The sequence below is a fragment of the Erithacus rubecula genome, assembly GCF_903797595.1.
Source record: "Erithacus rubecula genome assembly, chromosome: 1".
In the NCBI taxonomy this organism is placed as follows: Eukaryota; Metazoa; Chordata; class Aves; order Passeriformes; family Muscicapidae; genus Erithacus; species Erithacus rubecula.
This window is the reverse complement of record NC_136658.1, coordinates 86,140,156-86,160,251: the sequence shown is the minus strand read 5'-3', so window position 1 is coordinate 86,160,251 and position 20,096 is coordinate 86,140,156. Positions and strand designations below refer to the sequence as shown.

The 20,096-nt window shown below is 40.0% G+C and overlaps 2 protein-coding genes across 3 annotated transcripts in view; one reads left to right on the top strand and one right to left on the bottom strand.

Annotated features, from left to right (window-relative positions):
• EDAR (ectodysplasin A receptor) overlaps window positions 1-20,096 on the top strand; it is a 72,521-nt gene that overhangs the window by 48,832 nt on the left and 3,593 nt on the right. The window contains exons 5-10 of one of the 2 annotated variants that reach the window (XM_079302911.1): window positions 4,094-4,179; window positions 14,687-14,773; window positions 15,903-16,028; window positions 16,117-16,191; window positions 16,495-16,567; window positions 17,292-17,451. In XM_079302911.1, coding sequence (XP_079159037.1) covers window positions 4,094-4,179; window positions 14,687-14,773; window positions 15,903-16,028; window positions 16,117-16,191; window positions 16,495-16,567; window positions 17,292-17,451 — 607 coding nt within the window. Of the gene's footprint in view, window positions 1-4,093; window positions 4,180-14,686; window positions 14,774-15,899; window positions 16,029-16,116; window positions 16,192-16,494; window positions 16,568-17,291; window positions 17,452-20,096 lie in introns of both variants that reach the window. The other variant, XM_079302910.1, reaches the window with a different exon arrangement.
• CCDC138 (coiled-coil domain containing 138) overlaps window positions 18,897-20,096 on the bottom strand; it is a 43,160-nt gene continuing 41,960 nt past the window's right edge. Inside the window, exons 14-15 of the transcript XR_013773872.1 lie at window positions 19,767-19,912; window positions 18,897-18,995 (exon numbers count right to left, since the gene is read on the bottom strand). The gene's annotated coding sequence lies outside the window, so the exon portion shown is untranslated. The remainder of the gene's footprint in view (window positions 18,996-19,766; window positions 19,913-20,096) is intronic.

The window sequence follows — 20,096 nt, the reverse complement described above, 5'->3', positions numbered from 1 at the left end:
GGTGCTGTTGATTAAGTCCATCTTTGTAATGGTCTCTTACACTTGGTATAATGCTGATAATAATGGTGAGAAAGAAATTGCTACATTGAATATGTATATCCTTGGCAATATTGCATCTGAAAGTCTGCAAACCCAAGCATATATTTGCACTCTTGATTTTTTCGGTAAGGTGAGTAAACTTTAAAATATAACCTCACCTTACATACCTCTTCAGTTTCTGCCACTGTATCTCTTTGGTTTAGAGATAATTCCTACTGACCTTTGGCTTTTGTGCAGTTTGCAGATGCTGTATAAACCACATTCCCTATAGCACAGGAAGCCCTCTTAAAGAGGCCCTGCAAGCTTCCAGGTTTATTTTAACAGTAAGTCTGTGTGAAATATTCACAGTTTACAAATAAAATGAAGGACTTGTCTAGCTGCCAGCCAAACAGACTGATGATGTGACTTGAAAAAAGCTCCCTCTTGACTCCCCCTCATACATCATAAAGAGCAAGAAACTTAAATAGTGGTCACAGTTGCTGTTTTGCAATTTTTGTCAGGACTAATGAGGTCACCCAGGTGGGAGCAGGGTGCTGGCTGAAAATAATCAGCTTGCACAGCTGGTGCTTGGGGAGAAATCTCAAAGCATCGTGTTTGCACAGGTGTAGCCTGTAGCAGAAACTGGTCTGCCAGAATCTGGCTGAGTGCCGCTCCTCCTGCAACGCTCAGCTCCTGGGATTGTTTGGCAAAGCCAGCAGTTAGGGAGAAACACCCTCTCAGCCCATGCTTGAATAGATGGAATTCTCAAGATAAACTAAATATGAGCTAAAACAAGCTCTGAAGCAGCCCTGACTCCTCATGTACTTGGTGTCCTCTGAGTTTGCTCCTGTGTGCTGGTGGGGGAAATGCAGAGCCTGTGTGTCAGAGCAGAGAGCTGGTGAGGAGCTGCTTGTCCTTATTGTCCCCTGTGCCACAGGGACAGCCAGGTACCAGGGTGGGTGGCAGCTGGCAGGGTGCTCCCTTGCCTGGGTCTGTAAACCTCAGAGAGCCCCTGAGTAGATGTGAGGGATGAAAGCAAGGTTTCCATTTTCAGAGGGCTGCTTCCATAACACACTGCAGGCCTGCCCAAGGTAACAGCCCACACTGCACATCTCATCCCTTTGCTATTTTTCACCAGCTCACTAAAGAAGTCTGAGGAAAAGAGGAGCATATGGCACATTCTGTACAAATTTTTTCAGACAAAATACCACTGAACTGGCAACCTTTTCCAGTGGTTACAAGAGCCATCCTCTGTACTTTATCTTAAAATAAATGAATATGGGACAATTATATATTTTTCCTTTTATTTTCTTTTTTTTTCCACGATTACTGATGACCAGTTTTAGGGAAGAGAAGGACCTTTGGTACAAGAGGAGAGGTCATTCACTGTTTCTTTGTATTCCCTCTCATACAAAATAAAAATAGCACTGTCAGGCTCACAAGAAGTGTGAAAGACAGGGAAGATTTTAAAGGCTTGTGTGATCCTCAAAACCAAAGTCCAGTTGCCAGTGAACTCTAGAGGTACCTGGACTGAGCCTCCTGGGACACTGCAGGCTCCCTGCCCAGAAGCTCTTCTCATGCCAAATAGGACAGGTTAAGAACATGGAAATCAGTGTCACTCAGACTACTTCCCTCAATGGGGTGATCCATTAGGTGTTCCTGGAGTGTCACTGAGATCACAGCCAGCTACAGCACTGGCAGGTCAGAGCAGGGTCCCTCTAACCTGGTTGTCTGTCTTCATTCAATAGTGGCCATAAGGAGTAAGAACAGGTCAAGTATAAATAACACATATCCCTTAGGCTGTCCCAGCACCTATTTTCAGCTTGGGGTAAGACTCCAGTCCCCTCACAAGATAGAACTACAATGGAATAATTTTCTTTTTAAATGCAGTTGAAATACCTCTGTTACTGACACTTCCCCACTTCATGTGTTTGTCCATGGCTACAGCAAATGCGGGATCAGTTCTCTGAGACGTTTTAAGAGAAGGAGTGAATGCTCCTCTGTTTTTTGCATGAAGAAGTTTAACCAGTGAATTTCTAATGAAACCAAGTCCCACCCTTGCTGTTCTGGATAAGGCAGCAGATGCCTCTGCCAAGGATACTCCTCCTTTTCTCTCTGCAGACTGACCCTTGCTGAGAGCAGCACCCACCCCTCTCCACCTCCTGCCCCAGTCCAGGCTCCCTATTCCAGTTTAGGCAGACCTAAACCCAGGTCCAAGTCCCCAAGTCTGCAATGACCACCAAGGTTAGCCCAAGATAAGCCACTGTGGTGTTAAGCAGGAAAACAAGTCCATTTTTCAGTCAATTCTTGGGTTTTGCCTGTAGCACCTCCAAACCTGAATCTGGCAGGTGCCAATGAAAGAAATAATAAATATCATAATGGAAGAGTAATACTGTAAAAATTAATTTTGTCTTTAGTGGGTCGCTTCTCCATAGCTGGTGATATAAAACTATCACATATTTCCAACATTACCTTTAATATCTGGTGCATTGGAAAGTAATGAGAAACACAAATCTGTCGCCAGTACTTTGTGGGGGGTGAGTCACTAATGCTTGCAAATGCAGTTTCCTACCCATGTGAGTGAATTGTTGACTGCCATGAGCATCCTCTTCAGTTTTCTTCACATGTCCTCCACCATTCTGCATTGGTGAGATGGCAACACACCAGTTCACAATTCTTGGTGAAAACCAAGAAGTATTCCACCAGCCTGATTTAGTTAAGTATCAGGAGGATTGTTTGTCTTTTCTAAACCAGCACAGATCTCAGATTGTGGATCATAACTGTCCTGTGTTTTTCTCCATAGATTTATATGTATCTTTGGTTTCCTTTATTCACTGCTTTACAACCTAAAATTATGTAGGCCCCCATAAAAGACAAAAGATGAAGTTCTGCTCCTGAGAGAATGGTAGAGTGGCACATAGGGCACAGGAGATATTTGAGGGAAGAAGTGAGGGTGAATCTTTTAAAACCAGTAAGAAAGAAATGAGGAAAGGTGTAGTTCCCCTGTTCTCTTAATTTCCTCCAGTCTCTGTGCCCCCTTTGCATCTCTGTGTATTCCATTTCCTGGACCTAGATCTCTTATTGTCATTCATTAATGCACCAACAGATTTTGATGGACAGTTCCAACAGTGATTTCCTAACAATGCATACACACATTTTCCAGAAAAAACCCATACTTCACATGCATGGGCAGGTATATAGGAGCAGAAAAAAGATCCCCAGTTGCATAAAATGTTTGTAGTGCTGAGTGCCTGTCTACACAGAACAGATTATGAATTTATTAATCTCTTCATTAAAATATGTAGTGATTTACAAGTGATTTGTAAAGACATATCTGTAACATCAACAGTATGATGTTACATCAACATATGTATGATTCTGATGGAATTACTCATTAGGGTGCATGTGAATCCAATTCCTGAGTAGCCAATTACCTTATTTCAACACTAACTTTATTAGCAGCCCAGAAATTCAAATTATGACAACCTTTTCTTCACACTGTAATTCCACTATCAAGGACTAATTTATAAACAATACAAGGAAATAAAAAACCCAATACAAACCAGTAAAACCTAATCTGCCTTGTCCTGTGAGGGTGGTTTTTCCCTGTATTTCTTTATTATGATCTGGCTCAGATTTGGTTCTAAGATTACAGAAGTTTTTCTTAGAGTGTTCGTGGGTAAAATTAGCCAACCATATCCAACTGGTGGTCTTGCTTGAAAGATTACTGCTTCAAAAACTGTATTCTCTTATTTTGAAAAATCTTATTTCAGGGCATGCTGTAAACTGCAGCTTGAACTCAGCAGGGAGACAAATGTTGTTTTAGGCAATGTTACCACTTCTTGTCATGTCTAGATGTTTGATTAATTACATTTTAGGAGGAAAGGAAGAAGAGAAACACAGTCTCTATTCAGGCAATCTGAAAGAAAGAAAAAAAAAAGAATAATCTTTGCCTCAAATTTCTTATAAAAGTTTTTTTTAAATGATTTTATCTCCATATAATTGGTTGCTGCAGAACCATGTTCAGTCATATATTAATTTGCACTGTTTTGCCTCTTCTTGCCCTTCATTGCAGTTACTACATGCTGGAAAACAGACCTCGGAACATCTATGGGATGGTTTGCTACTCGTGCTTGCTGGCACCTCCCAACACCAAGGAATGTAAGTGTTCTGATGTTTCTGTGCATTTCATCTGGTTTTGACTTAAAATCATCTGGAAGCTCAATGTGAAATCTTACAGTGATGATAATTATGTTCAAACAATAAACCCAGCTCCAGTTAAGCAATTTCTGCTTCCAACTAGCCTTGCCAACAAAATGAATGTTTATCACTTGAGGAAAAATCAGAATCTTTATTTTAGAATCTACTATTGCCCATTTTTTCTCCAGTTTTCATCTGTTAAGATATTCCATGCAGAACTCAATAGGGTTACTTAACGAGTAGGTCCAGGAAATCCCATGTCTGTGTATTTTTTTTAACTGAGTTTTAGCTCACCTGTGAAGAAAACATGGGACAATTTGTAGATTTGTAATTTGTAGGAGTAAAAGGGCATCACACACCTTTTCATATCCTTTTGCTTCAAAGTGGTTCAAGGGTTGATGCCTGGTGGTCAGCACTGATCAGAGAATTAGTTCTGTAGCTTACATTGAGAAAAGGGTCTGTAGTTTGCTAATTAAAGAAATAATGTCTGAATGTGTGTGTGGCACCCTAGAGGTTCCTGTTCATTTTGTTCATTATCCATCCTCATGCCATAGGAGGGAGGGACAGCTCACACCAGCACTGTCCTGCAGGGGCAACTCCCCAGAAAACTGCTGTCTCCTTTAGGGGGAAAAGAAAGTGAGAAAAAGAAAAGGAAAACTGAGTCTCTCTCTGAATGACCAAGTTACTTGGACACCCTCTCAGAGAATCTGGAGAGAATCAGGACAAAAAGCTTTAAAACAAAACAACAATAAAATCCAAACAGAAAAAATAAAAGGAGCAATTCTCCAGCAAAACCTGATGCCTCTAAAACCAAAATCCTGTCCGTTATCCTCTTTTAGAAATCTTTGTCCTGAAAAGGAATTGCAATATTTTGACTGCTTGATTTGAAAGCAGGTGTTGAAAGTCCTGGAGCATTTGTTTATGTACACAAATAGCAATTGCTTCATTCAGATTCTGCAGGACTGTATCACTGGTGCTCTGGGAGTCTTTAAAGGAGGATAGGACAACAACCACCTTCCCTACAGTTTAAGAACTCAGAGGAGCCAGGGGATGATCACCACCTCACAGAGCTCCTGGTGAGCAGCAGCAGCCCAGAAGAGGCATCTCCCTGAGCTGACTGCATGCCAAGTGACTGCTCTGTTGTACAGCTGCTCATCCCTCTTGGCTGCAGAAACCCACCCAGCCCAGAGACTGTCCTTCTGCCTGAGACAGTGGGAGTGGGTGAAGGGCAGGGTGAGCGTGGTTTTGGTGAGATAACCTCTGTTTAGGAGGTGAGGTAAGGGTGCTAGGGAGGACCCAAATGTGAGATATGGAAAGAAGGTGCAGAGGCAAGTGAAAACACAAGGGTAGGAAACTCATGGTTTAATCTCAGCTGACAGTCCAGCCCTAGGCAGCCAGAAACTTACTCCCCCCTTCACAGGGAAGAGAACAGGAATGGAAAAAGTGAGACAACTCAGTGATTGAGATAGTGACAGTTAAATAGATGAAGGAAAAGCTACACACATCCAGCAATGCAGAATAAGGAATCCATTCTCCACTTCCCATGGGCTGTTTGATATGCAGCCATCCCGAGGAAAGCTGAGCTACATCACATGCAATGATGACTTGGGAACACAAACACCATCATTCTGAACATGCTCCACCTCCTCCTTCTTCCCCAGCTTTATGTGCTGATCATGACACCATATGGTATGGGATATCCCCCTGGTCATTTGAGGTCAGCTGTCCTGGCTGTGTCCCCTCCCAGCTCCTTGTGTACCCCCAGCCCCCTCCCTGGTGGGTGGGGTGAGAGGCACAAAAGGTGCTGCTCAGTAATATTGAAAATACCTCTGAATTATCAACACCTTTTTGGTCATAAATCCAAACCTCAGCCCCATACTAGCTGCTATTAATAAAAGTAACTGTACCCCAGCCACACCCAGCACAAAAAGTCATGGTGGGTCATGAGGGGATAAGGTAAGGGGGTGCAGATGTGCCTGGCTGCCCCACTGGTGGGAATAGTACCATAGCTGGAAATTAATCCCTTCTTCAGCTCTGATGGTCTGTCTCAAACACATGCTGAAACAGGTTGTTAGTAGCATCAGACATGGTATAATTTACTAATTTGGGAAGAAACTACCAGATCTTATGACTGTTACTCACCTAAAAGAAAACAAATCTTTATCTTTTGTAGGATATCTAGCAACAGCTAATGTGTTTCTGTAAGGAAAGTATGATCAGCATGACTGATCACCTACATGCAATTTTTAGCTTGATAAACACAAGAATAAATATGTATTATCTTTGTGAGGAATTTAGGCAGGTGCATAAACCAAAAAATTGGTTGGATACTAAGATAAAAGAAAACATTAGCCCTAGAAGGACTAAATATTTCCATTTTAATCAAGTCTGTGAAGCCAACCATTTGATTGCAAGTGTTCAAAAAGCAAGAAAATGTCTCAAAGTCCAAGTTCCTCAATCCAATAAATTCAGGTAATTTGGTTTATGACATCTAAATCTCCAGACACTGTTTGAAATGACAGTGCCCCAGTTCATAGGCATTAATTTCTACTCCAGTTGCAAAATCAGCCTTGCTGCAGGAGCCCCTTGAAATGCTCCCTGTTGCTGTGGAAGGCAGTGTAAAATCTGATATTAGCAGATGATATTTTTCACACATTTCACTGTCATCAAATTATGCCAGTCAGAGCAAAGAAAAGGTGACATGTTAGTGTTGTACAACTGTGGAATTTTTTAAGGTTTGCAAATTCCAAACTCATCTTAGTGCTGCACTCCAAGCACATAACCTAACAAGAGGATGAGGTTTCTGTCACATGAAGCATAATGCCAGTATTTTGGTGGGAATGGTTCCTTTGTGCAGAACAACCTCTGCTTGTTAACTGGCTGCCAGGTTGGAGAATCCAGTATGAAAACTCCAAGTAGCCCCAGCAGTCTTCTATTCCTTTGTTGAGTCTTCAGAATAGCAATGCACAGCACTCAGGAGCCTAAACCCCACACTACAGCAATGTTGCCTCTCCTCTAGAGCTCCTATTCTTCAAACTCTCCCACACCACTGGAGAAAGGTGACCCAGCAGGTCACAAGGAAATGAGAATGGCAAATTACTAAAAATAAGAAGCTCAGGGTGACAAGCTCTGAGTTTACAACTCTATACAGAAAAGTGAGGGCAGATAAATCCTGCTTTAGGCCTTCATTAGGCCTGAGGATGGGAGAACAGTGGTGCTCTCCTTAGCAATAAACATTCCTTGCTGGGGAAGTGCCTGGACTATGTTTTACAGATGGCCAAGTCCAGGGGTGTGTGCCCCTGCATGGAAACTTACTCAGGGAATCTGTCTGATGATACATTTCATCTGGCAGAAAAGTATTTGGGTTTGATCAAAGGGTAAGCAAATATCTTTCAGCTCATATGCAGTCAATAAAACTTGAAATGGCCAAGGACACAAGATGAACACCCCATGCCCTAGCATCTGGAAATATTAGTCTAAAAAGGACTGGAAGTGAGAAAGAAATTCTTTGATGGGCCTGTGTCACCTTGTTGGGTTTTCTTCCCTCTCAAAGGACGTGAGACATAAATAGCAGAAAATAGCATGGAAAAGAGGGGGAGGAAAGAGAGATGATTCACAAAGGCCAGAGGTTTAATTGAGGCAAAAATGTCACCAGTTTATGAAAATATCACTGGTGTGAAGGATGGGAGCAGCAGTTCTGCAGCCTGGGAGAAATACCAGGCTTCAGTGGCAGCTTGTGGGAAGAGGGCACATGGGGGAAAGGGCTGTGCATATGTGAGCATAACAACCTGTGCTGTGTAGCAGGAAAGCTTTTCCTTACTGTGGGAAAGGTGAACATCACCATAAAGACTCCAGTTTGCCCATGCTGTGCACAGTGAAACAGCTCTGTGGGATTCCTGCGCTCTCAACATGCAGCTCCCTCGAGTCTCCTGTGCAGGAGCTTCTGTGCTGAGCACAGAGGAGCACAGTGCAAAATCCCAAAGGTGTGAGAACTCCAGCTGTGCTTGAGGCAGAGCATGAGCCATCAGTGCCCCTTGCTGGCACTAAATGGGGATCTGATACCTCTCTGATAAATAACAGCACTGCAGGAATGAGGGGAGGCAGGTTTTCCATTAAGATAATGGGCACCAAATCACTCTAAGATGAGCCTTCCCACAGTTAATGGTCTGGATTTTCCATCAACACCTCTGGAACTGGAGTCACTTCAGGCCTCTGATTATGATGGGTGTTTTTGTTGTTTTCTTTTTCTTTTATCCAGTATAAAAATATATGCAAAAGACAGAAGATTTAGCCATATATGTAGTTTCTCTGGCAGAGAGGTACAGTTACTGCTGGAAGAGATTTTGTCTTTTAGCAGTTGAAACTCTCAATTAGTTTATGTACATTAACTCTGTCTTGCTCCACAAACTTTGATATTTGCCACTCCAATTCAAATTTGTTAGAGAAAAACAAAATCAAACCCTGCTACAATAACTTTAGGAACACTTACTTTGAAGTTGAATTTACACAATTACATCAAATATGCAAATCCTTTTCCACTCACAGATTATTGGTCTAGAGAACTTCAGCAACTGATTGAGGGATTTCTTTTTAATCTACTTTATATATTAATAAATATGTATGTGCATAAAATACTTCATGTCATTTTATTTCACCTTTTTTGCTGGATTTATATATGAAAACAAATACAATAACTAATATGTGTAAGTTTTTAGGTCTCGCATCTACCAATGATAGCTTGGGAAAATTTATTAAAAAAAAGAAAAATATCAATAAAAGAAAATATATGTAGTCAGACTATCTTTTAAATATCAGAGAGCAAATGGCATCTAGAAATAGAAAAGATTATTTTCATTATTGTATCATTAGAACTTCAAAAATAACTAAATGATGAGATGGAACAGTTGGCTAACAACTGATGGTTTAGTGTGACGAGCTGTAATCACCAGGGCACATCCAAACCCGTGTACTGAGGACTGGGAACTCAGCCTCCTTAATTGAATGGCTTAATACAAACAAGCTAAATGCCAAAACCACTGTATTAGTTAAAATAATTATTTCAGAGCTTTTTAATATAACTTTCCATTCTTTGTAATATTTCCATTCTTTGCCAGTTTTATCCTTTTGTAATATAATCAACATCAGGACCATTTTTCCTTCTGTTTCAAATTATGTCTACAAACGAACAGGCTTGTTATCTGGAACTAACAAACTTTTTTTTCTTTTTTTTTGAGTTGTTTGATCTCTGTACACCCATTTCCTCTTCACATGTGTACTGGGAGAAATGTTGAAGGCCACGCTTTATTATTCACTGGTGGTATGGCCTGATCCTCCTCCCCTAAGGATTTGTCCATATTAGGAAAGGAACCTAACCTTAGGATAAAATTGGCCAGCTTCAGCAATCAGCCTTCAAGGTGAGGGATCTGAGAAGAAAATGTGGGCTTTGCTGTCTTCAGCAGCTGGGAAAGCTGAGCTCAGGTATCCCTCAGGAGGTTATGTGGTCCTGGCACAATTCTTCCCAATAGAACAACTCCAATGACTTTTGATTTCACTGGTGCTGGAGCTGCAGCTCCCACAGTGAGCACCACCTGCCCATGGGAGACACTGCAGTGTCTCTGCAGGATTGCTTTACCTGGGCTCAGGAACTGAAAAACCTGCAGAGCTGCAGCCTTGTACCTCCCATTCCAACAGGCTGGCCACCAGGAATGGGGGAAATTGGGGAAAGGGGAGACCAGCTCCAGGCAGGTCTGTTCTCTCCCTCTAAAGTCATGATAGCAAAGCTTAAACAGCAATTATCCCCTCCATGTGGCACAGAAAAAGGGGTGATAACACTGAATTCCTGGACAGAGGCTTAGTTAATGGAGTGTTTGTCTATGACTTCCCAGTGCTGGGCAATGATTACAGCTACCAGTGAGTCCTAAACAAAACTTCAACAGATGCAAATAAATTGTCAGACTAAAGCCATGTGACCTAAAATATCATCACTTCCCTGCCCTGGCAATATAGAGAAAGAAATAGAATAGTTATAAACATTAGAAAAAGCACAACAGCAAAAAAAATATTTCCTTTTATGTGATGTGGTTACTTACAGAGAGATTGACCAGACTGAAAACAAAATCTGGGGGAACTTTCCTATCATCATTTCAGAAGTTTATTTTTCAGGAATTAATTTACTCCATGCCCTTCCTGGTGTAATAGCTACCTACACTAGCTGAAGTATTTACCTGTGACTCCAGAAAGCATCAGAGTAACTTACAGTATTTTATAAAATTAAGATGACTCAGCAATCCTCCTAGCCTAGGATATGTTTTATTATCAGTGATTTGTGATATTTTCAGAATTTTATGTTTGTTTACTGAAGTTATATGTAGGCACCTCAGAAAGCAGGTGGGCTTTGGCAGCTGCTTTAGCTTCCATGACTTTCCAAGTACACAGGCATTCCATTTAAAGTGTTGTTTCCCTAAGTTTGAAAGCAAACCTTTTGTGTAAGTACTTGAATGCAGATTTACATTATTTAAAAGTTCTGACCCCTGCTTTCTACATATCCAGGTCTTTATTTATGACTCTTTTAGTTAAAATCCAGTTTTAACTTTGTCAGCCATAAACTGTCTACTTTTATTGAATTTCAACTCAGTATACTTTATTTTTCATCTCATATTTCATGCTGATAGTTACTTATTTGCATGTGTGCTTTATCCTACTTCAGCCCATAAAAAAGTCTCAGTGATGGCATTCACAGCTCATCTGTGTCATTTGTAGCTGGACTATGCCTGGGAGAGGAGGGATGCATCAGGAGAAAGCAGGCTGTTGTGCACACACTTTGGGGATTTTTATAACATATTATTAAGTATTAAATAGACTAAAAAAAAATCTGTTTCTAGTTGTGAGCAGCAGTGCTTTGAATGGACCAGTAAGCTGATACCCACAGCAACATATGTCAGGGGCACATATGGTCTCCTACTGCACCAGATTTTATTCACTCACAAACACTTGCAAGGTGGCATGGTGGTAAAACCTCTTTCCCAGTACCCTCCCCCTCCTCCTCTCACAAATCTGGTGGTTTTGTTTGTCACTTCTTATTGTAAGTTCTGTCTCAAGGTGCAAGAACAACTGGAATAGTCTGTTACATAAAGCAGAAAGGTTCATTGAAACAACAACAAAAAAGTATTTTATTGCCCAACATTTGTTTCCTGAAAGAACAAAAGGCAGCTGCATGTTAATTTAAGTTGAAGCTATCTTTTGAGTTAAAATCCCCAAACATTCAAAAGTGGATACAGATTCAATTATTCTTTTAAACAAGAAGTATCAAGCATTTTTTACATTGAAACTCTATTTAGACTCCAAGAAAGTTACAACTGAATCAATTTTTTTTTAAATAAAAACATTTATAATGCAAAAGTTGACCAACCACCAGTGATAAACTTTTTTCCTAATTTCTTTATCACATTCCTACAGTATTACATACAGGTGTCTAGGAACATAAACCACTCTTTTGCACAGCTATATTACAACCATCAGTCTTTATTTAAAAAACAGAGTTCTTTCCATATGGAGTGCTATAACACCTTAAGATGTCTCTGCCTGAGCTATATCTAAGTCTTTATAGATTATGTGTCATCTATATTGGGAGCAGAATTAATAATGTGATTGGGATGGAGCACTGGATGTGCCCAGGAACAACTGACATTGCAGTCATGGTGTGGTGCTGACTGGGAAAAAGCTGTAGCCATGAGCTGTTTCTTTTTGCCCATACAAGAGGGATATAAACTGAAATTCCACAGAAGGTGGCAGTTGGTTCCTCTTGTAGTGCAGGTGCATGAATTGGCACTTTTTTCCAAGCCACATCTAAAGAAAAATCTTGGCTCATAATGGATATGCCAAATTATTAAATTTGACAGTAGACTTAAAATATGTGTAAGGAGTAACTCCCAGCCAGGCATGTTAAAAGGCCATTTCCACATTCCAGACCAGCCTTGATTCTGCCATGCCAGCCCTCCAGAGCAAAGGAGGTGGCTCTGTTCCCATGGAAGGACATTGTGCACCGAGGCTCTGGGGCTGGAGGCTCTCCCTGGGGTGCACAGGACAGGGGCTGTGCTGTCCATCTGTGGCCACCACACCCTGCCCTGCGTGGGGTGGAGCTGGGTGAAGTGTGAGGATGATGATGGATGGACAGTGGTGACCTTCCTCCTTACCCTTCTGTGCTGCTGCCTGACCTCCCACTTTGAAAGGCTCCACTTCCTTTCACAGATGGGTGAAAAACACGACGTTAACAATACCAAGGCACTGAAAGATTATTTCCAGAAATACTTCATGACTTCATGCTTCAGGTGAAGGAAAAGAGAGGCAAGTTTGCTAGAACTCACTTGTGGAGATGAGCTGAAGCTTGCTAGCTGAACTGCAGGCAGGCAGAGCAGCACAGCCCATGCTCACTGAGAGGCAGTGTCAGAGGAGCTATTGTTGACTTGCTGCAGCTTGCAGGGCCTTGCAGAATTCCAGCTGGCTGTAACTGCATTTGCCAGGGGGGCTGCAAGAACTGGCTGTGCATGAACATGAAGGAGAGTATCTGGCTACAGCACTGGCCATTTGCCTAATTTCCTCTGTTGGCCAGTCACAATGAGTAAACACAGAGGTCATGACCAAGGATGATTCACTTCACTTTTGTGAAGAATTGCTGAAAATTTTACAAATTACCTGTCTTTAATGTCCACTCCAAAAGATGACAGCTTCATTTACTGATCCCTAGATAGTCTTACTGCATTGCAGTTTCTGGAGCTCACAACTAATTCTTCTTAGAAGGACATCTGCCACAAAGAAAAGACCAGAGGCAAGACTTAGGTAATCTAGCCTTCATTTGCAAAATATTAAATGCATCTGAATTAATTAATTAGTAGATTTAAAACCTTATGAAAGAACCCTTATTCAGTTTGAAAAAGTACCAATTATAATGAGTTAATCCATTTCCTTCCAACATGATGTTTGAAAAAAGTTTTATGATTGTTAAAGAAAATTTCTTTTGAAGACATCTCTAGCTCATGCTTTATGGCCTCTTTTGGTGTACATTTCTCATTCACAACATGCAGACATGTTTTATTTTAGGTAGCACTTTTTTTCTTATTAAAAAAATAGTTTCTCTTCATTTGAAGAATGTGCATATTGCTTTGTTCTTAACCACAGAACATTTCTCAGACCATTCCAGAACACTTGATTTCTTGTCAAGTTTACCTGGTGATTTGATTTCTTGGAATATTTACTTGGTCAAAAGCAGGACACAGTGAGCTCTCTACTCTAGTTGCCAAACCCCCTTCTGGAGCCATGTACTGTGCACACCTTCCCAGATAACTGGGACAGCTTTTTGTCTTTAGGTCTGCTGAATTTAATTACCACTGGACTTTTTTCCACAGATAACTAAAACGAAGCAGGAGGAATTTCATACTGCCTCCAAGACAGAAAATTATTTTCAGTGTCTGTTGATAGTAGCTGTTTGCATTACATGCTTACCAATTGCATTAAAGTTCATTTGAGAAGGAAGATAACATTTACTCCCAGCCCTAATTTTTTTTTTTCCTGTTTTGGAATACCATGCAAACACTCTTCTATATAAAAGCATTCCCATAAACATCTTTATTCCAAATAAAATGAACTACTGTTTCCTATTGTCAAAATATGTTATTTTATTAGTTGGTTTAATGCTTTGAAAACTTGGTGCATGAAACCAGCTAAAAGACTAGCTTTACCTCTGACTGTAGAATTTAGACCTAGAAACCCCTATTGGACAACCTCACCCCTCTGAGGCTGAAGTTTTCCTTTAACTTTATTTACTGCATCAGTGAATTTTCACTCTCCCCAGAATATAGATTTGGACCGAGATGAAATCATAAGAAACATACTGCCCAGTTACATTACAGGAAATTCGAAAATTCCCTTTTATGACAGTACAAGTCCATGGAATCAACACCATTATTTGTTACCTTCCCCAGTTTTTCCTGTAGAGGGTTTGCATACCACCACAGCTTCACATGATGCTGCTAGGGAAGGTTGCTTGTGAGATGCACTAGTTTGATTAATTACCCAGCTGACTCCCAGACTGCAGTTGCAAATACTGGAGTGAGTTGTAAACTGTTGGAGCAATCAGCTGGACCTTGGAAAACTTTCTGCTTTCCAGGATACTTCCACAATGTAGGAATCTATGTGCAAGAGTTGGCTTTTTCTTCTGAGTTTGTATCTGTTCAGGAGTTTGACTTTGACTCCCTGTGGACCATGTGCTGCAAGGTCTGCAACCCAACTTTCAGTGCACCAGTAACACATTTTGGGATTAGGGACATTTCAAAGAACAAGCAGTTCTTGGGTCCTTTGCCAATAAATGGGAATGCAGCCAAGCCAAGTAAAGGCTCCCTTTCCTTGAGGCAGCCTATTCCTCTGACTGGACAAAGTAACCATGGAATTTCATGGCATTTTGTTTATATTGCAGGTGCAGGCACTAACTCTGGCATTTCAGCCATTTTCCCAAGCACCTCTGGCACAAGCACTTTCTCACCTTACCAGCATGCTCACAAAGGTAAGAATGCACTCTCAGGGTTAATTTAGCAGCTTTTGTTTTGAAAAGGGCATCAACAAAGTGCAACCAAACTGAAAATATCTGCTGCTATTTTCATTGTCACTATTTCCAGATTTATAAAACTGCTATTAGAAATAATTCAGAATTCATTTTTGTTTCTCAGTTAATCATCACTGCCGTTTGTCAGTGGAACATAAAAAGGATTTGAGCTGTACCCAGTGATGCCAGCAATAAATTTAGCTCATTATTTGTAGCTTTACTGAAATAGCACTCTGCCTCAGCAAAGCTTAGCTTAGAATGGTGAAAATAACTTCATGCACAAATATGGTCAGTCTCTTATTGTGCTAACATAAACAGTTCTCCAGCATGATCATTAGGCTTTTAAAATTTTTGAACCTAAGAAGACAAAATGGGAAAGGTGCAGTTAATGAGGTACTGACAATGCTGTTCTTCTTGGTATTGTCTGAAAACATGACTGTTAGGATCACATTTTCAGAGAAATTAAAGCTTTCATGCCTTTTAGCATATCTATAATTTTCTGCATCCTTTCATGCCTTTTCAATTCTAGTTTTTTGCATCCAAGTTTTCTTTCTAAATATCTTTTCACATAGCTTATTTTAAATTCACCTTCAATCCATGCTGCTTTTTAAGTATCTGTTAGAAAAACATCTGTTTTTCTATGTGTGCATTGTGTCCTCCTTTTAACTTGGAGCTTTTGAGGCAGTCACAGTTATCAACAGTCATTTTAGCTTTTATTCCCTTTGTATATTTACTGGTTTTTGTCTTGTCAGTGCTGGTTTCCAGAACACAGCGCTACAAAAGCTTCTACTTTTGGTTATGAACAGCTTCCCATACTAAAATACAATTTCTTACATCTTTTTACCATCAAATTTCTGAATGAGCACTACTAACTGGTTTATGCATAAATACCAAAATTTTGAGACATTTTTAATTAACTTGCCTTTGAGATCTAACACTAACTTTTTGAATTCTTAACAAATAAGCAAGACTTAGAACATCTAAAGGATTATGTGAACTATGTGTAGAGCAGACTGCAAACTATTAACTATTCTCTGATCCTAAGAGTTGCCCCTTGATTTTTTTTTTTTTTTTTTTTTTATTCCAGCAGATCTTTCAGGACAAGGACACCTGGCTACAGCTCTTATAATTGCTATGTCTACTATCTTCATAATGGCTATTGCCATTGTCCTCATCATCATGTTTTACATTGTAAAAACAAAGCCATCTGCTCAAGGTAATTGTTCAGCAGGTAAAATTTTGGTTGTAAATGCTATTTTTAGAAAGTTTCTGAAAATAATTGGTGTTATATTTGTATATTCTAGCCTGTTGCAAGAGCCACTCAGTAAAAAATGTCGAAGCTCAGGCTAACACACAAGAAGAGAAGAAAGAAGTGCAAGGTACAAGTTGTTTTAGCTTTGCTTTTTCTATCCAAGACAACATTGGGCTTAAATATTCTTAGCACTTTCTCTTAATTGCAGTTTCTCCTTTGGAGTATATAAAACCCTCATCAGTTTACTAAAGAATTGTCTATACTAGTTTTTTGTACTTCCAGAATGTCACATAATCCTCAGATAGCAATTAAAAATATAGCACAGAGATTTATTTTGTCAGTAAGGTTGCCAGCAGAACTAGCTCCTGACACAAAGCACTGGTTTGGAAACTTATTGCCAATTTAAACTTCTCTAATTACTGTTCTACAGATAATGTTGTGATATTCTCTGAGAAAGAAGAGTTTGAAAAACTTACAGCAACTCCAGCTAAGGCTGTCAAAAGGTGGGTAAAAGACAAATATAGTGCCATTTTCAGTGCAATGGGGGGCACATGGTCATCATTCATCCTGATACAGTGGAACACATACACAAATTGGATGGGTATGCTGGCAAGTTGCTGCAGCAGGGCAGAGACCAGATGCCTCAGTAGGCACTTCCCCCTCTGGTTTCTAGGAGATGATAACAGACATTGTGAAGAGACTCCTGTGTCCTCCCCTGACCAATTCATCAGCTCTTGGGACTCCATTTGCTCATTTGAGAAGTCAGTTTCTGGAACCTGAGTGCAGCTTTCACTCACATGGACTCACTGAGGTTTCCCTTCCCTTCTAGCCAGAAAGAGTAAAAATAGTTGCTACAAGCCTTAAGGAAACCCCCTGTCCTTAGCATCATCTGGGTGGCATGGTGTGGTAGTTTTCCTGATCTTGTCTCTGCCCAGCAGAGACAAACCTGCCTGGGTAACATGATTAAGGTGGGCTAAACACCATCCTCAGTAGGAAAATCCCTCTGTAAAAGGATCCTTGCAGGCTACCTGTGACTGTGAGGCTTGGTGGGCACTGCACAAACCCACTGGGCTGGTGAAGGCCCTTACATGCACAGGATTTCAGAGAACAGGCATTTTAAAAAATGGAAAACACTTTTATTCCATTACTCTCAGACAGCAAGAAGAAGATGACTGGGGTCAACCCATGAGAGGCTTCACTAAGATAACCATATCCTTCATTTTACAGTGAAAATGATGCCTCTTCTGAGAATGAACGACTCTTGAGCCGGAGTATAGATAGTGATGAAGAAGCTGCAGTTGACAAGCAAGGGACTCCAGAGAGATGCTTGTTATCTTTAGTGCATCTGGCCAGAGATAAATCTTCTACAAGCAATAAATCAACTGGGGTAAGGCTACATCGAGATTTTAAAATTCAGAACATTTTCCCACTTTTTTAAAAGGAAAAAATATATAAACTATCAACCCGTCAAAATGCATTGTAGGGTAAATCAGACTGATTTACAAGAGTTTCTCCAGACAAATATATTATAGAATCTCCTTTGCATAATGACAGATATGCATATGTATAGTGTTCAGGGATAAAAATCTAATTTTCTACAAGACTAATTCATTTGCTTTTTGGAGTTTTGTATTTTATAGTTTCAAGAAATAAAGCCCCCGTATAACAGTAATCCCCTGTCACAGCTCATGCAAAGACAGTAAAATAATGAAGCAAGCTGGACTTGGCTGCCAGCAGAACATCTGAGTACCTTGACCCAGCTGCATCAGTATTTCCATGGCACAGACTTCTCAACAACATCCGCTGTTGTGCTTGATTTCCATGTGGAATTTTGGAAAACACACACATGGTTTGAAGGTCATTGCTGTGCTCTGAAGGACACTGTAATCTGCTGTTTTGCTGTGGAAGGTCTTTGCTTCTTCCTGCAGAGCCTGTATTCCTCAGGGCTTTTTATCTCACTTAGAGTATTTTAAGGCACAGTTAAGGCCACACCTCACCCACACAACCTTTCAGTTTGTGTTAACATCAAACTATACTTAAAAAGAAGGTGTCTACTCAGATTTCTTTAGTACTTCAAATTAATTTTAAAATTACTATAGTTAAGTCCAAATCACATCATTAATATCAAACATCAGATATTGTTTAAGAAAAAATAGGTTTGAAAATTAATCTTTTCATGTTTGCATGTTTTAAATTGCTGGGAGGATCAGCTCAAAATTTCTAAAGCACACCACTTTTCAGCTGGGATCAGACACACAAAATTTCAATACAAGTTAAACGGTTTTGTAGTTGTAGACATTTATGACCATCTGAAAATAAATTACTATACCAATGCTCACATTTTAAAGTTCAAGTTTTTGAGGTCTCTAAATATCCAACTTTATGATACTTCTGTAAGCAGTGGCTTGAAGTAGGATAATACACCTTGGGTAATCATGAAATCAGACTATTTCATAAGACCATATATCATAGATACATTCTCCAAAGTCATTGAACTATTTCTTCCAGACCTGTTCTAACACACATTCTCATGGACTAAAGACTGCTGACAAGGCTGAAGACAGACTTCAATGAAAGTGCAGATTGCATCAAGATTCTCCACTCCAAAATCCAGTTGCCAGAAGTTAGAAAAATCAGTAATTTTCTTCAGTTTGGGAATTACTAGCACAGGAAAGAGTATTCAGAGTAGTAGGATAAGGACAAAGAAAATTAGAGGCTTGCTATTAACCAAGTCTTCTTCCTAGCTATAACAAAACCCATTTGCAATGAGCTGCCACAAAGATCATCACACTAAACATTTCCTGTTTGCTTTCATCTTAAAGTTTAAAATTTCCCTGTCTTCTGGCTCTGGTAAAAAGAGCATCCAGCATTATTCTTCATGGAATTACTTCATATAATTCTTCATGGAAATATTTAACTTGCTTCTTTACCCTAGAAGTGGAAGGAGAATGAAAATACGCATCCAATAGTTTTCTTAGGAGTTTTAATAAACCCCATTAAAGGAAAATGTCCTGTTTTCAGGGTTCTAAAACAGATAATCCAAGCCTAGAGTAGCAACACAGCCAACTAAGCACACATAAATTGCACGAGGAGGATGTGAACATCACTCCATGTCTGCATTGCCCTGCAGTACAACTTCAGGTGGAGCAGCCACTTTGTGCTCTGCAGATGCAAGTCCATTAATCCACCTCATTAATGCGCCCTGCCCTCTATAAAATGAGGAAATGCCCAGATAAAATTAGGAAAATCTTTCCACAAAGTAAAATACTGAAAGCAGAGCTTTTATTCAAGTCTTGTTTGCAGCGAGAAGTGACAAATTTGTGGAGTTAATGCTGGAGTCCTATCAAAAAGACAGCTTTTCAGAAAGCTTAGTCCTAATGAGAGCTGGGCACAGGGAAGAAAATTTCAGTCCCTGAGAGCTCATGACATTTTGACATTTGTTTTCACTCCACATTGAATCCAAAGCCAAAACTTGAGAATATGTTGCTAAATGAAACTATATAAAGTGTCCATTTTTAGCTTGAAAAATGTCAGGTTTTCAGTCCTGTTTCTTTCTTGTCAAAAATGACTAGATCCCCCTGGACTCAGATTTTTCCTCTCCAAAACTTTGCTGACTATTTCTTTTCAATCTGTAAAATATTTCAGTTAATTAGTAATGCACTAAGCAGGACCCTATCAAGAGACAGAAAGCAAGAGCCTCACCTCTACAGTCCTCTTAGATTATTGGAAAAAAGCAATTTCAGTCTGAATTTAATTCTAGTCCTGACCTGGTTTAGCTAGACATCCCTACATTAATCGTTGCATATGTGGTACCAGATTAGTCCTCATTTTCAGGAGTTTGCTTCAGTCTGAAAGAGAAATAAAATAAACACTTGGAGCAGAAAAGTACTTGCCCTCAAAAAAAGTCTAGAAGTTGAAATGAAAACTCTCTAGCAGTGGCAAGTGAAATCAGAAATACGTTTATGCTTCATGGAATAATTGCTGTGTCATTTTCTTTGAGGCTTCAAATGGGACCCTTGAGGACACTGTGTG